The 14,394-nt window shown below is 42.5% G+C and overlaps 1 protein-coding gene across 4 annotated transcripts in view; it reads right to left on the reverse strand.

Annotated features, from left to right (window-relative positions):
• Nucleotides 1-14,394, reverse strand: part of DENND1A (DENN domain containing 1A) — a 924,202-nt gene that overhangs the window by 21,398 nt on the left and 888,410 nt on the right. For all 4 annotated transcript variants that reach the window (XM_075324120.1, XM_075324118.1, XM_075324119.1 and 1 more), the window contains one exon: nt 8,528-8,616. In XM_075324120.1, coding sequence (XP_075180235.1) covers nt 8,528-8,616 — 89 coding nt within the window. The remainder of the gene's footprint in view (nt 1-8,527; nt 8,617-14,394) is intronic.

The following is a 14,394-nucleotide window of genomic DNA, read 5'->3' on the forward strand; positions in this document are numbered from 1 at the left end:
ATATATAAATTACATTTTGGGGTAGGCACGAACCAAATTACCTCCACTGTGGCTTTCCTGCGCTGTGTTACATGTCTTGTTAAGGGGTTAGACATTACAGGGGTTGTCCATTACTTTTACATTAATGGGCTATCCTTAGGATAGGTCTTCAGTGTCTGATTGGCCAGGGTCCAACACCCCGCCTTCATCAGCACTGCTATGTATATCTAAAATCACAATCTCCTATGAATGCTGGGAAACTCCACTCACGGGAGGATCAAAATGACAGACGCAGGTCATCAGCAGATCCACAGATTGAGAGCGGCATACAGAAAAGGGTGGTGCGCCGCTCCACCCATGACTGTTCAAGGCACATGATGGCTGATTAAATTAGCTGTCATGTGCAGAGAATGATGCAGGCTCAGCGTGTGAGCCCGCATCAAAGGCAGGTACTTTACCTTTGATGTATATGTACAATTCAAAGTTTGCTCAACAACATTTAGCCTGTGAAATACTGGGAGAATATAGTCTGGTCAGATGAGACCAAAATTGAACGTCCAATCTGTGGTGTGGCCGTGGTAATATAGTGCTCTCTATATAATAAATATAAGTATAAATATACAGTACAGACCAAAAGTTTGGACACACCTTCACATTCAAAGAGTTTTCTTTATTTTCATGACTCTGAAAATTGTAGATTCACATTGAAGGCATCAAAACTATGAATTATCACATGTGGAATGAAATACTTAACAAAAAAGTGTGAAACAACTGAAAATATGTCTTATATTCTAGGTTCTTCAAAGTAGCCACCTTTTGCTTTGATTACTGCTTTGCACACTCTTGGTATTCTCTTGATGAGCTTCAAGAGGTAGTCACCGGAAATGGTTTTCACTTCACAGGTGTACCCTGTCAGGTTTAATAAGTGGGATTTCTTGCCTTATAAATGGGGTTGGGACCATCAGTTTTGTTGTGCAGAAGTCTGGTGGGTACACAGCTGATAGTGCTACTGAATAGACTGTTAGAATTTGTATTATGGCAAGAAAAAAGCAGCTAAGTAAAGAAAAACGAGTGGCCATCATTACTTTAAGAAATGAAGGTCAGTCAGTCCGAAAAATTGGGAAAACTTTGAAAGTATCCCCAAGTGCAGTGGCAAAAACCATCAAACGCTACAAAGAAACTGGCTCACATGAGAACCGCCCCAGGAAAGGAAGACCAAGAGTCATCTCTGCTTCGGAGGATAAGTTTATCCGAGTCACCAGCCTCAGAAATCGCAGGTTAACAGCAGCTCAGATTAGAGACCAGGTCAATGCCACACAGAGTTCTAGCAGCAGACACATCTCTAGAACAACTGTTAAGAGGAGATTTTGTGCAGCAGGCCTTCCTGGTAAAATAGCTGCTAAGAAACCACTGCTAAGGACAGGCAACAAGCAGAAGAGACTTGTTTGGGCTAAAGAACACAAGGGATGGACATTAGACCAGTGGGAATCTGTGCTTTGGTCTGATGAGTCCAAATTTGAGATCTTTGGATCCAACCACCGTGTCTTTGTAGAAAAGGTGAACAGATGGACTCTACATGCCTGGTTTCCACCGTGAAGGATGGAGGAGGTGTGATGGTGTGGGGGTGCTTTGCTGGTGACACTGTTGGGGATTTATTGAAAGTTGAAGGCATACTGAACCAGCATGGCTACCACAGCATCTTGCAGCGGCATGCTATTCCATCCGGTTTGCGTTTAGTTGGACCATCATTTATTTTTCAACAGGACAATGACCCCAAACACACCTCCAGGCTGTGTAAGGGCTATTTGACTAAGAAGGAGAGTGATGGGGTGCTACGCCAGATGACCTGGCCTCCACAGTCACCAGACCTGAACCCAATGTGAATCTACAATTTTCAGAGTCATAGAAATAAAGAAAACTCTTTGAATGAGAAGGTGTGTCCAAACTTTTGGTCTGTACTGTAAATATATATATATATATATATATATACATATATATATATATATATATATATATACATATACATATATATATATATATATATATATATATATATATATAGGTAAAATATACATTTGGACCGTGTTATCCAGTAGATAAAAAAAAATTGTTTCAAAGAACTCAACCACTGAGGACTTTCGGTTCTTTTAAACAATGTGTGTTTGTGTGTGTGTGTATGTATATATATATATATATATATATATATATACATACATGCACAGTATATACACACACACATACACACATGTATATCTACAGGTAAAACAGTGATGCCAAGTAAGCAATCATTGTTGGAATCAGAGTCTCTGTTTTTACCTCATGCTGCTCTCAGATAGGGTGGCACAAATTTAGTGACCTATTCCCTTTAAATATGACCTGTCACGTTCCATAAATATGTTTTTAGGCTTTTTTTATATGGTCTAAATGCCACTGTTCTGCTGAATCAGACGTTGCTTTTCTTTTGTTCCTGCACCTCTCCGTTCCTGAAATATGGCCGCCTCTTCCTTGTACGTCAATCTAGTATTTTTTAGCCAAGTGGGCGTGTCCTCCTAAAAAGACTAGATTTACATACAGGATAGAGGGGGGCCATATCTCAGGAACAGAGAGGCGCAAAAGCAAAAGAAAAACATTGCCGGATTCAGGAGAACAGCGGCATTTACACCGGATAAAAAAAAATTACATAGTTTTTGGCAAGTAACACATCCTCTTTAAAGGACTTTCTGGGAGAAAGCTAATTTGGAATTGTACTTTTTTTTTCATGATATGTTACGAATAAGGATATATTGACACAATATTTTTTATGCTTTTTTTTCTGTGAAAAAAAATGCCAGAAAACTGCAGCTGACATTACACATGATTTTGGTGCTAAAAAAGGACTACATTTTAATACCATGAAACATCAAAAAGCTGTGTGATAAACTTTGATGCTTCTTAAATAATAAAAAAACGATCTCGTTAACATTTTTTAACATTTTTTGAGGGATCAAAAATCTGCATTTTACCATTTGACGCCACAAGAGGGCAATAGAGTTCCATGTTCTTTTTCTATCACCCAAAAAAAGAAAAAAAAAAAAAGAAAACTCCCAGCGCTCGTGAAAAGAAATTACCTTATACAAAGAAATTAGCATTTTTCATTCTTTTGTGCAAACTGCTACCTTCAGTTTGTATTGTGATCACAAAATCAGATGGGTATGGCGATATGACAACTTGAAAACATGACTAAAAATATACATGGCGCATTAGCCAAGAGGTCCAGTTACACCTTGCTCCAGTGAACACTAATGAAAGAAGGCAAGATTATATTTATAAAAAAGATGCAAAAAAATACCTTATATTAAAGACAGAAATGGGCATAAGAAATTGGCCAATACCTGGCTTCCATGGAAAAAAACGGCCTAATATATCCTCTTAAAGGTGATTGTAAACAGTAACACTACTACTATGCAATCCCACTAAAATAACACTAGTTTACAATAGCTGTTCTATTGTTGATGCCGGCCTACCGCTATGTGGTTCTAACCATTGAAAAGGGCAGAAAAATGCCAAACCGACTCTACGAGGCTGGCCGTGCTGCCTGAGGGGCATATCGTGCGAACTTCAATCCAACTATTGGATATTAGATGTAGGACTTAAAGGGTTATTCCCATCATGAATGGATAATTGTCATACAGAACTTGTAAATACAAACAATTTTACAGTTTACGGTTCATTAAAATGTTCAGCCATTCTTGAGATATTAACATTTTTCTTTTGTTTACATCCTGTTGCCTTGGTGACCGACCACCACTGCCAGACAGCATAACATGCACTGAGTTTACAAGCTGTTTTGTATTAAGCCTGTAAGCACTGATTTGAAACTGAGCAGAATTATAGTGGTGGTTGGACTCCTAAGCAATGAGTGGTATACAAAAGAAAACTGTTAATATCCTACGAACGGCTGAAACTTTTAATAAGCAGCAATTTGCAAAAGCGCTTGTGTTTAAAAGCACTATCCAACCATATCTATTTATGAAGATGGGAATAACCTCTAAACAGTTTATCAAGTCCCCCTCACTTCAGTATCAGGAGGCAAGGTGACATGGCGTCTGTCAGGTATCATACTAGCGCCCTATACTGTAGACACTCACAGCTCAACTGCATCCACATACAGGAGCTCTACTACATACATATATAGACACAAACACAGCTCTGCTACCTGTACATATACACACACCACTGCTACACGCACATAGACAGCTCTTCTACATGCATAGATACACACAGCACTGCTACATGCACATATAGACAGCTCTGCTACATATACACACACACAGCACTGCTACATGCACATATAGACAGCTCTGCTACATATACACACACACAGCACTGCTACATGCACATATAGATAGCTCTGCTACATGCACATATACACACACAGCACTGCTACATGCACATATAGATAGCTCTGCTACATGCACATATACACACAGCACTGCTACATGCACATATAGACAGCTCTTCTACATGCATATATACACACACAGCACTGCTACATGCACATATACACACACAGCACTGCTACATGCACATATAGACAGCTCTGCTACATATACACACACACAGCACTGCTACATGCACATATAGATAGCTCTGCTACATGCACATATACACACACAGCACTGCTACATGCACATATAGATAGCTCTGCTACATGCACATATACACACAGCACTGCTACATGCACATATAGACAGCTCTTCTACATGCATATATACACACACACAGCACTGCTACATGCACATATACACACACAGCACTGCTACATGCACATATAGACAGCTCTGCTACATATACACACACACAGCACTGCTACATGCACATATAGATAGCTCTGCTACATGCACGTATACACACAGCACTGCTACATGCACATATAGACAGCTCTTCTACATGCATATATACACACACAGCACTGCTACATGCACATATACACACACAGCACTGCTACATGCACATATAGACAGCTCTTCTACATACACACACAGCACTGCTACATGCACATATAGACAGCTCTGCTACATATTCACACACAGCACTGCTACATGCACATATAGATAGCTCTGCTACATGCACATATACACACACAGCACTGCTACATGCACATATAGATAGCTCTGCTACATGCACATATACACACAGCACTGCTACATGCACATATAGACAGCTCTTCTACATGCATATATACACACACAGCACTGCTACATGCACATATACACACACAGCACTGCTACATGCACATATACACAGCACTGCTACATGCACATATAGACAGCTCTGCTACATATACACACACACACAGCACTGCTACATGCACATATACACAGCACTGCTACATGCACATATAGACAGCTCTGCTACATATACACACACACAGCACTGCTACATGCACATATAGATAGCTCCGCTACATGCACATATACACACACAGCACTGCTACATGCACATATAGACAGCTCTTCTACATGCATATATACACACACAGAACTGCTACATGCACATATACACACACAGCACTGCTACATGCACATATAGACAGCTCTTCTACATATACACACACAGCAATGCTACATGCACATATAGACAGCTCTTCTACATACACATATAGACACACACAGCACTACTACATGCACATATACACACACACACAGAACTGCTACATGCACATATAGACAGCTCTGCTACATGCACATATACACACACACACACACAGCACTGCTACATGTACATATACATACACACAGAACTGCTACATGCACATATAGACAGCTCTGCTACATGCACATATACACACACACAGCACTGCTACATGCTCATATACATACACACAGAACTGCTACATGCACATATAGACAGCTCTGCTAAATGCACATATACACACAGCACTGCTACATGCACATATAGACAGCTCTGCTACATGCACATATAGGCACACACAGCTCTGCTATATGCACACACACAGCACTGCTTCATGCACATATAGACACACACAGCTCTGCTACATGCAAACTACATGTTCCCTATTTTAATAAATATAAGAGGTGCCCATCATCTGTTGAGGAAGCACAAAACTTTTCAAGCTGCGGACAACCACCATACCAGCAGCCATTTTGCCTCACAATGCAACAGTGAAAGGTAACGAATGACACTTTAAGCAATATGGCTGTGTAGAGTGGTGGGAAATCTGGGCGGAGTTTACAATTAGGAACCTGTGAATACATAGATGGTGATCGATGCCAATGACATAACAATCCCAAACACCTGCCAAGATGCGTATACAATTAGCCAGTATCTAAGATACAGGACATGGGCACTATACGTGTCGACTGCACATATCTGGGGAGGTGTATGGGGTCATCAGTATTACTTAAGCATGTGAGTCAAAAGGGATAACCCCTTTAATACCCTATTTTACACCTGGGCATTTTGTAGCAAGGGTGATATTGCAAGTGTGGCATTCATTGCCAATGGTTTCAACCTGCAGGTATAGGATGACAAACCGGTGGCTCAGTAATCCAAACTTAAAACAGCCATTTACAGGACATTTCTAAGCAATTTTTTTATACTCTATGGAGGAGGAAAAAAAAAGTAGCTACTCTTCTTTAAAAATTAAATAACCTGCAACAGCAAAGTAAGGACAAATGACTCCTTGAAGAAGCATGGGGGAAACGCAAGTCGGAGTGTGAGGTGGAGGCCACACAGCCCTGTTCTATACATATCTAAACACATGCTTATCTTCCCATTACATCCTGATATTTACTTATATAAGGGCCATTGACATCTGCACTATGCAAATTATTATTATTATTACTCCTGCTAAAAAGTGTGTTCATCTTATAGCCCAGAGGCAGCTTCCTTGGATGGAGGAGAATGCGGACACCACGTCTTCTCCAATCACGGACAGCTGCCCCCTCTCTCCTCCTCTCCACATTGGTATAGAACAGGAGAGGAAGCTTACTGGGAGCTGAAACAGGGAGGGTGCAGGAGCCATGCAGCTGACGGACCTGCTAACCATTTAACTCCGTTTAACTTTAGGACCTTTCAAGTCATGTGATCAGTCACATGACCTGGAAGGTCCTAAAGGTAACATTGTAGAAAGTCTTTCAGCTGCTCAGTTGGTGCAGCCCCTGTTCAGATCCCAATCAAGAACTGCAAGATGTGGTAATGTATAGTGTGTGTGACTGCAAGGTGTGGTAATATGTATGTTTAAGTGTAACTGAAGGTTGTGGTAATGTAAAGTGTGTGCATATATGTGCCTGCAGCAGAGCTGTATGTGTCTATATGTACAGGTAGCATAGCTGCATGTATGTCTATCTGTGCATGTAGCAGAGCTGTATGTGTGTCTATATTTGCATGTAACCGCTGTGTTTCTATATGTGCATGCAGCAGAGCTGTGTTTATATGTGAATATAGCAGAGCTACGTGTGTCTATATGTGCATGTAGCAGAGCTGTGTGTCTATATGTGCATGAAGCAGGGCTGTATGTGTGTCTATATGTATATGTAGCAGAGCTGTATGTATGTCTATACGTGCATGTAGCATAGCTGTATGTGTCTATATGTGCAGGTGACAAAGATGTGTCTATATGTGCATGTAGCAGAGCTGTGTGTCTATATGTGCATGTAGCAGAGCTGTGTGTGTCTATGTGAATGTAGTTTGCATGTAGCAGAGCTGTGTGTGTCTATATATGAATGTAGTTTACATGTAGCAGAGCTGTGTGTCTATATGTGAATGTAGTTTACATGTAGCAGAGCTGTGTGTGTCTATATGTGAATGTAGTTTACATGTAGCATAGCTGTGTGTCTATATGTGAATGTAGTTTACATGTAGCAGAGCTGTGTGTGTCTATATGTGAATGTAGTTTGCATGTAGCAGAGCTGTGTGTCTATATGTGAATGTAGTTTGCATGTAGCAGAGCTGTGTGTGTCTATATGTGAATGTAGTTTACATGTAGCAGAGCTGTGTGTGTGTCTATATGTGAATGTAGTTTGCATGTAGCAGTGCTGTGTGTGTCTTTTAATTAGTAGGTAAAATATTTTTCCTATTTCTTTTTGTCTAAACCTGGAGTGTGTCTTATGGTAAGGAGTGTCTTACAGTCCGAAAAATACAGTACTCTATACATGTCTAATCGTCTTTTAACTAATTTTTGTGTTTGCTCAATAATGTATCTATATGAAGAGTTTACTTTATTTCAGGTGCATTATTTGGTCCTTGTCCATTTCACATGGATTATTTTTTATATATATATATATATATATATATATATACACATACATATGTATTATTTGTTGAGTATCTACCTCTTATTGTAGATGTTTATGTTTTTTAAAACTTCCTGAAATCGCAGCATATCGTAAAAGGAAAGACAAAATATTCACTTGACTGCAGCAAACTAAAAGTGTAATGCAGTGAATGGTTAATTGTTTAGTGATATTTTTTTTTTACATTAACGTTTTAGGTTAATAAAATAATGAGCATGTGTCCTGGGTAATGTAGCGGTGGGGTCACTTACTGGTCCGGGCTGGAGATCGATGTCCTGCGGCTCTCCACCAAAGCGTTACTTTTGGGCCGACGCGCGACATTGGGCCTCGGGGGACGAACCTGTGATGAAAACATGATACAGCTTTCAGACATGTTTGAGATTAGCACTTTTACCCCATGTCCCCAACAAGAAGGCTCAGGATGGGGATGACCAGGAAAACATGTTTCAGCTTTCAGATTTTCTTTCCTAAATAAGACTGATATCACACATCCAGATCGTTATTAAGAAACTAATTGAATGGAAGAGATGCAGGAATATTATTGCAATATTTTACTACATATAGCAATTAGAGTTGGTGCAAACTGATCTGCAGGAACTGGTCCATTGTCCACATTGGTAATCTGATGGGAGCTCTGAAAACCACCTCTCACCACTTTGATTAGCCGGCTCGGTGCTACATCTCCGTTGTGGGGTGATGGACATTTGACTTCGCAGAACCCGGTCACGTCAGGAATTTGTGGCCATTGGATGGGAGCACTAAGAACTGCCTCCTACCTCCTGGAATCCGCAGCTCCTCTTCTAGTTAGCTGGATTGGTGCAACGTCATTGTTGTAGCATGATACAGGGAGGGACAAGTTGCAATTTGCAGGTCCATTGACCATGTGTCAGTATCTGTGGCCATTGCCTCCTACATTGTGGAATCCACAGCTCCTCTTCTGATTAGCCGGCCTGGTGCAATGTCATTGTTCAGGCATGATGCACATGTGACAGTCACAATTTGCAGGTCCATTGACCATGTTAACAATCTGTGGCTGTTGGATGGAAGTTGATGGCTGCTCACTTTCCCCAGTCCCGCGTGCTCGTTGCCTTGGAGTAACCCTCGACTCTGCTCTATCCTTCAAGCCACACATCCAAGCCCTCTTCACCTCATGCAGACTACAAAACATTAGTGCATGCCATCATCATCTCCCGCCTCAACTACTGCAACCTCCTGCTCTCTGGCCTCCCTTCCAACACTCTTGTACCCCTCCAATCTATCCTGAACTCTGCAGCCCGCTTAATCCACCTCTCCCCTCTCTATTCCCCAGCCTCACCACTCTGCCAATCCTTTCACTGGCTTCCCATTGCCCAAAGACTCCAGTTCAAAACATTAACCATGACCTACAAAGCCATCCACAATCTGTCTCCTCCTTACATCTGTGACCTAGTCTCCCGATATCTACCTACACACAACCTCATATATTCACAAGATCTCCTTCGCTACTCCTCTCTTATCTGCTCTTCCCACAATCGCATACAAGATTTCTCCCGTGCCTCCCCCATACTCTGGAATGCTCTACCCCAGCATATCAGACTCTCTCCTACCGTGGAAAGCTTCAAGAGGAACCTGAAAACCCACCTCTTCCGACAAGCCTACAACCTACAATAACCCTCAGTCCAGTACACCACTGTGCAACCAGCTCTGTCCTCACCCATTTCTTGTAGACCGTGATCCCTCGCGGGCAGGGTCCTCTCTCCTCTTGTACCAGTCTGTTTTGTACTGTTAATGATTGTTGTACTAGTTTTTATGTATACCCTTTTTCACTTGTAAAGCACATTGGAATTAATGGCGCTATAATAATAATAATGATAATAATAATAATAATGATGGAAGTCCTACGAACTGCTTTCGACCACCGCGGCTCCTCCTCTGGTTAGCCAGCCAGATATAAAGTCATTGTTGTAGCATGATGCACATGTGACCGTCACAATTTGCAGGTCCATTGACCATGTGGCAGTAATCTGAGGTCGTTGGATCCGAGCCCTAAGAACTGCCTCCTACCTCCTGGAATCCGTGGCACCTCTTCTGATAAAACCGAAAAGGGGCACCCTCATTGTTGTGGCATGATGCACATGTGACAGTCACACTTTTGTAGGTCCACTGGCCATGTTCATAATCTGTGGCCATCATCTGGAAACCCTAAGAACAGCCTCTTCACTCCCAGCATTTGTGGCTCTACTTTTGATTAGCCGGCCTGGCGCAAGGCCATTTTTGAGGCGTGAGGCACATTTGATGTTGGGCCAACCTGGCCAATCAAAAGAAGAACCGCGGATGCCGTTAGCCAAGAAGTTCTCGAGGCTCTCATCCGACAACCAGAGATTACGGATTATGGGCACTGGACCCAACCAATCCTGAAAATCATTTTGCACCAACACTTTTTAGAATGTTGAAAAACTGGCAAAAATCTTGGCTCATCGAAGCTTGCACTCTAAAGATAGAGGAGGGAGACAGAGTAAGACAGAGGACCAGATGCGATTTTTAAGGACTGTTGGGCTTCCCTACAATAAATCGGTGGTCGAGGATTACACAAATATGCCTGCTTTCTGTCAAATACACCTATGTGATATTGCAGCTAAGCTCCATTGAAGTGTATAGGGTTGAACTGCAATCCCACACGCAACCTGGAGATGACAGGTCAAGTAAAATAGTTTTCTTTCCTTCCGGGAGAGAGCTAATTTGCATACTACTACCCAAAGGAGTGTTCCCTTGCATTAGTCCTATACGTACAGGTAATGTAACGATGCCATGGGTGACGCCTGTGCCCCTGATCTCTATACGTATCAGACCAGCTATATTGGAGTCTATAGCTGACGTTGCATAGTACCTTACACTAGTCCAGGCCAGAACATAGTTGGAGTAGTTGGTGACAGTTTAGTAGTCGCGGGTCATATGTGCAAGCAAAGTGCTGAACACAGATGAGAGGAGAGATGGAGATCACAGCGCTGTGGAGAGCGGCTAGAACGGGAAACAGAAATCTGAACGGTGTCCAAAAAGAAAAGGAGCCAGAGCAGCGACTGGCAAAACATTAGTAAAACAGTTAGGAAGAGTCAGTCTGGTGGATGTGCTGAAGATCAAACCAGATGAAAACCAGTGTTACTAATGACGGGGCGGATGGAATATTCTGCTGGGGAAATGATGAAGGCGCACACTATTACTTAATACAGATGCAGGACTCCATACTTCCCTTTCTTGCTAGTTTACAGCCTGTAAACAGTGAGGGGTTTGCAGAATATTGGCCGGAAATCAAAACTCCTTTGGATTTGATCACTAGAAAGCATCAAGTGGTGGCGAGAGAGAAGCAACACTCAGTGCTGTACTGTCCAGGACTCATCCTAAGTCCGGCATCCTCATCACATAGATATCCTTAAAGGGTATCTGTCCACAGTTTTTTTCTATGGAATCGGAGACCAGCATTATATAGGAGCAGAGACCCTAATTCTAGTAATGTGTCACTCAATAGGCTGCATGCTTCTGTTTCCAAATTATCAGTGTTTTAGCAGCAGGAGATTATCAATAGAGGACTAGCTACCTTGTGCCTAGTCAGTAGTTCTAAATAACCCCGCCCCATCGCAGATTAAAAGGTTCCTGTCAATATACAGTCTACACAGAAAGCTGCCAATCTGTGGTGTAGGCAGGATTATACACAGAAAGCTGCCAATCAGTGGTGTGGGCAGGGTTATACACAGAAAGCTGCTGATCAGTGATGTGGGTGAAGTTATACACAGAAAGCTGCTGATCAGTGGTGTGGGCGGGGTTACACACAGAAAGCTGCTGATCAGTGATGTGGGTGAAGTTATACACAGAAAGCTGCTGATCAGTGGTGTGGGTGGGGTTATACACAGAAAGCTGCTGATCAGTGGTGTGGGTGAAGTTATACACAGAAAGCTGCTGATCAGTGGTGTGGATGGGGTTATACACAGAAAGCTGCCAATCAGTGGTGTGGGCAGGGTTATACACAGAAAGCTGCTGATCAGTGGTGTGGGTGAAGTTATACACAGAAAGCTGCTGATCAGTGGTGTGGATGGGGTTATACACAGAAAGCTGCCAATCAGTGGTGTGGGCAGGGTTATACACAGAAAGCTGCTGATCAGTGGTGTGGGTGAAGTTATACACAGAAAGCTGCTGATCAGTGGTGTGGGTGGGGTTATACACAGAAAGCTGCTGATCAGTGGTGTGGGTGAAGTTATACACAGAAAGCTGCTGATCAGTGGTGTGGATGGGGTTATACACAGAAAGCTGCCAATCAGTGGTGTGGGCAGGGTTATACACAGAAAGCTGCTGATCAGTGGTGTGGGTGAAGTTATACACAGAAAGCTGCTGATCAGTGGCGTGGATGGGGTTATACACAGAAAGCTGCCAATCAGTGGTGTGGGCAGGGTTATACACAGAAAGCTGCTGATCAGTGGTGTGGGTGAAGTTATACACAGAAAGCTGCTGATCAGTGGTGTGGATGGGGTTATACACAGAAAGCTGCCAATCAGTGGTGTGGGCAGGGTTATACACAGAAAGCTGCTGATCAGTGGTGTGGGTGAAGTTATACACAGAAAGCTGCTGATCAGTGGTGTGGATGGGGTTATACACAGAAAGCTGCCAATCAGTGGTGTGGGCAGGGTTATACACAGAAAGCTGCTGATCAGTGGTGTGGGTGAAGTTATACACAGAAAGCTGCTGATCAGTGGTGTGGGTGAAGTTATACACAGAAAGCTGCTGATCAGTGGTGTGGGTGAAGTTATACACAGAAAGCTGCTGATCAGTGGTGTGGATGGGGTTATACACAGAAAGCTGCTGATCAGTGGTGTGGACGGGGTTATACACAGAAAGCTGCCAATCAGTGGTGTGGGTTGAATTATACACAGAAAGATGCCAATCAGTGGTGTGGGCAGGGTTATATACAGAAAGCTGCCAATCTGTGGTGTAGGCCGGATTATACAGAGAAAGATGCCAATCAGTGGTGTGGGCAAATACAACAATTACAAAACAATGATTCCAGCAATGCAGCACTTACTGGATTGATTGGTAAAGTTTTGATAGAATCCCTGTTTTCTCTGCTGTAAATTTAGCAGAGGTCAAAATGCTGAGCTGTGTATAACTCCGCCCCTCACCACTCATTGGCAACTTCCTGTGTACACTGTAAGCTGCCAAATCAGTAGTGAGGGCGTGGCTACACAGATTAGCTGGACTACCTGGCATGTGACACCAAGTCCTGTGGTGATAATCTCCTGCTGATAAAATAATGATTATGTTGAAACTGCAGCAAGCTGCTGAACAAGTGACACATCCCTGAATAAGGGTCTTGGCTGTCCCTGTGTACAATGTACATTGTCAGCAAGCTGCCAAATCAGTGATGGGGCGTGGTTAAACAGATAAATTGGAATGCCTGGCATGTGACACCTAGTCCTGCTGTGATAATCTCCTGCTGATAAAACACTGATTACATTAAAACTACAGTAAATTGCTGAACAAGAGACACATTCCTGGAATCAGAAAGTGACGCAGTTACACTTACATCTCCAAATCTAATAAAATTTTCCTAAATAATTACATTTTGTGTCTTCTGCCCCCCTCTAATTTTTAGGCACCACTTTGAAGCAGTTTTACAAGTTTTTTGTACAACTACGACAAAAGCTTTTCTTCTGGAAAGGAACAATGTCGACAAATTGGCAAAATATGTTCAGTCCAATGGTAGCGCTCCATCAGCCAGCACTGATCCAACTATTACAAGGAAATATGGATTGTGCGGCTCCTCGTTATGCTCGTTTGCGGCATCAAATTGGATCGGTCACCGGATTTCACAGAGTACAGAACTCTTAGACCTGATGAGGCTGGTGTACTAGCTTTGAAAAGTCCATGTAAGTACAGTTCGGACGGAAGCCCTAACGGGACCATTGAACGGGGAGAGGAACGCAGTGTGAAAGCCGCCTCATGGGCAACCTTTAGTCGCCTACCGATAAAACTACAAGTCCCAGCATGCCCACAATATATAAATGCAGCAATTAGCGATCCACGTTGGCTCCTTATTTCCTGCTGTCTGGTGATCTGTGTAAAAGTGTAATGATCATCGATCTATAAAATAACA

The sequence above is a fragment of the Anomaloglossus baeobatrachus genome, chromosome 9, assembly GCF_048569485.1.
Source record: "Anomaloglossus baeobatrachus isolate aAnoBae1 chromosome 9, aAnoBae1.hap1, whole genome shotgun sequence".
Lineage (NCBI taxonomy): Eukaryota > Metazoa > Chordata > Amphibia > Anura > Aromobatidae > Anomaloglossus > Anomaloglossus baeobatrachus.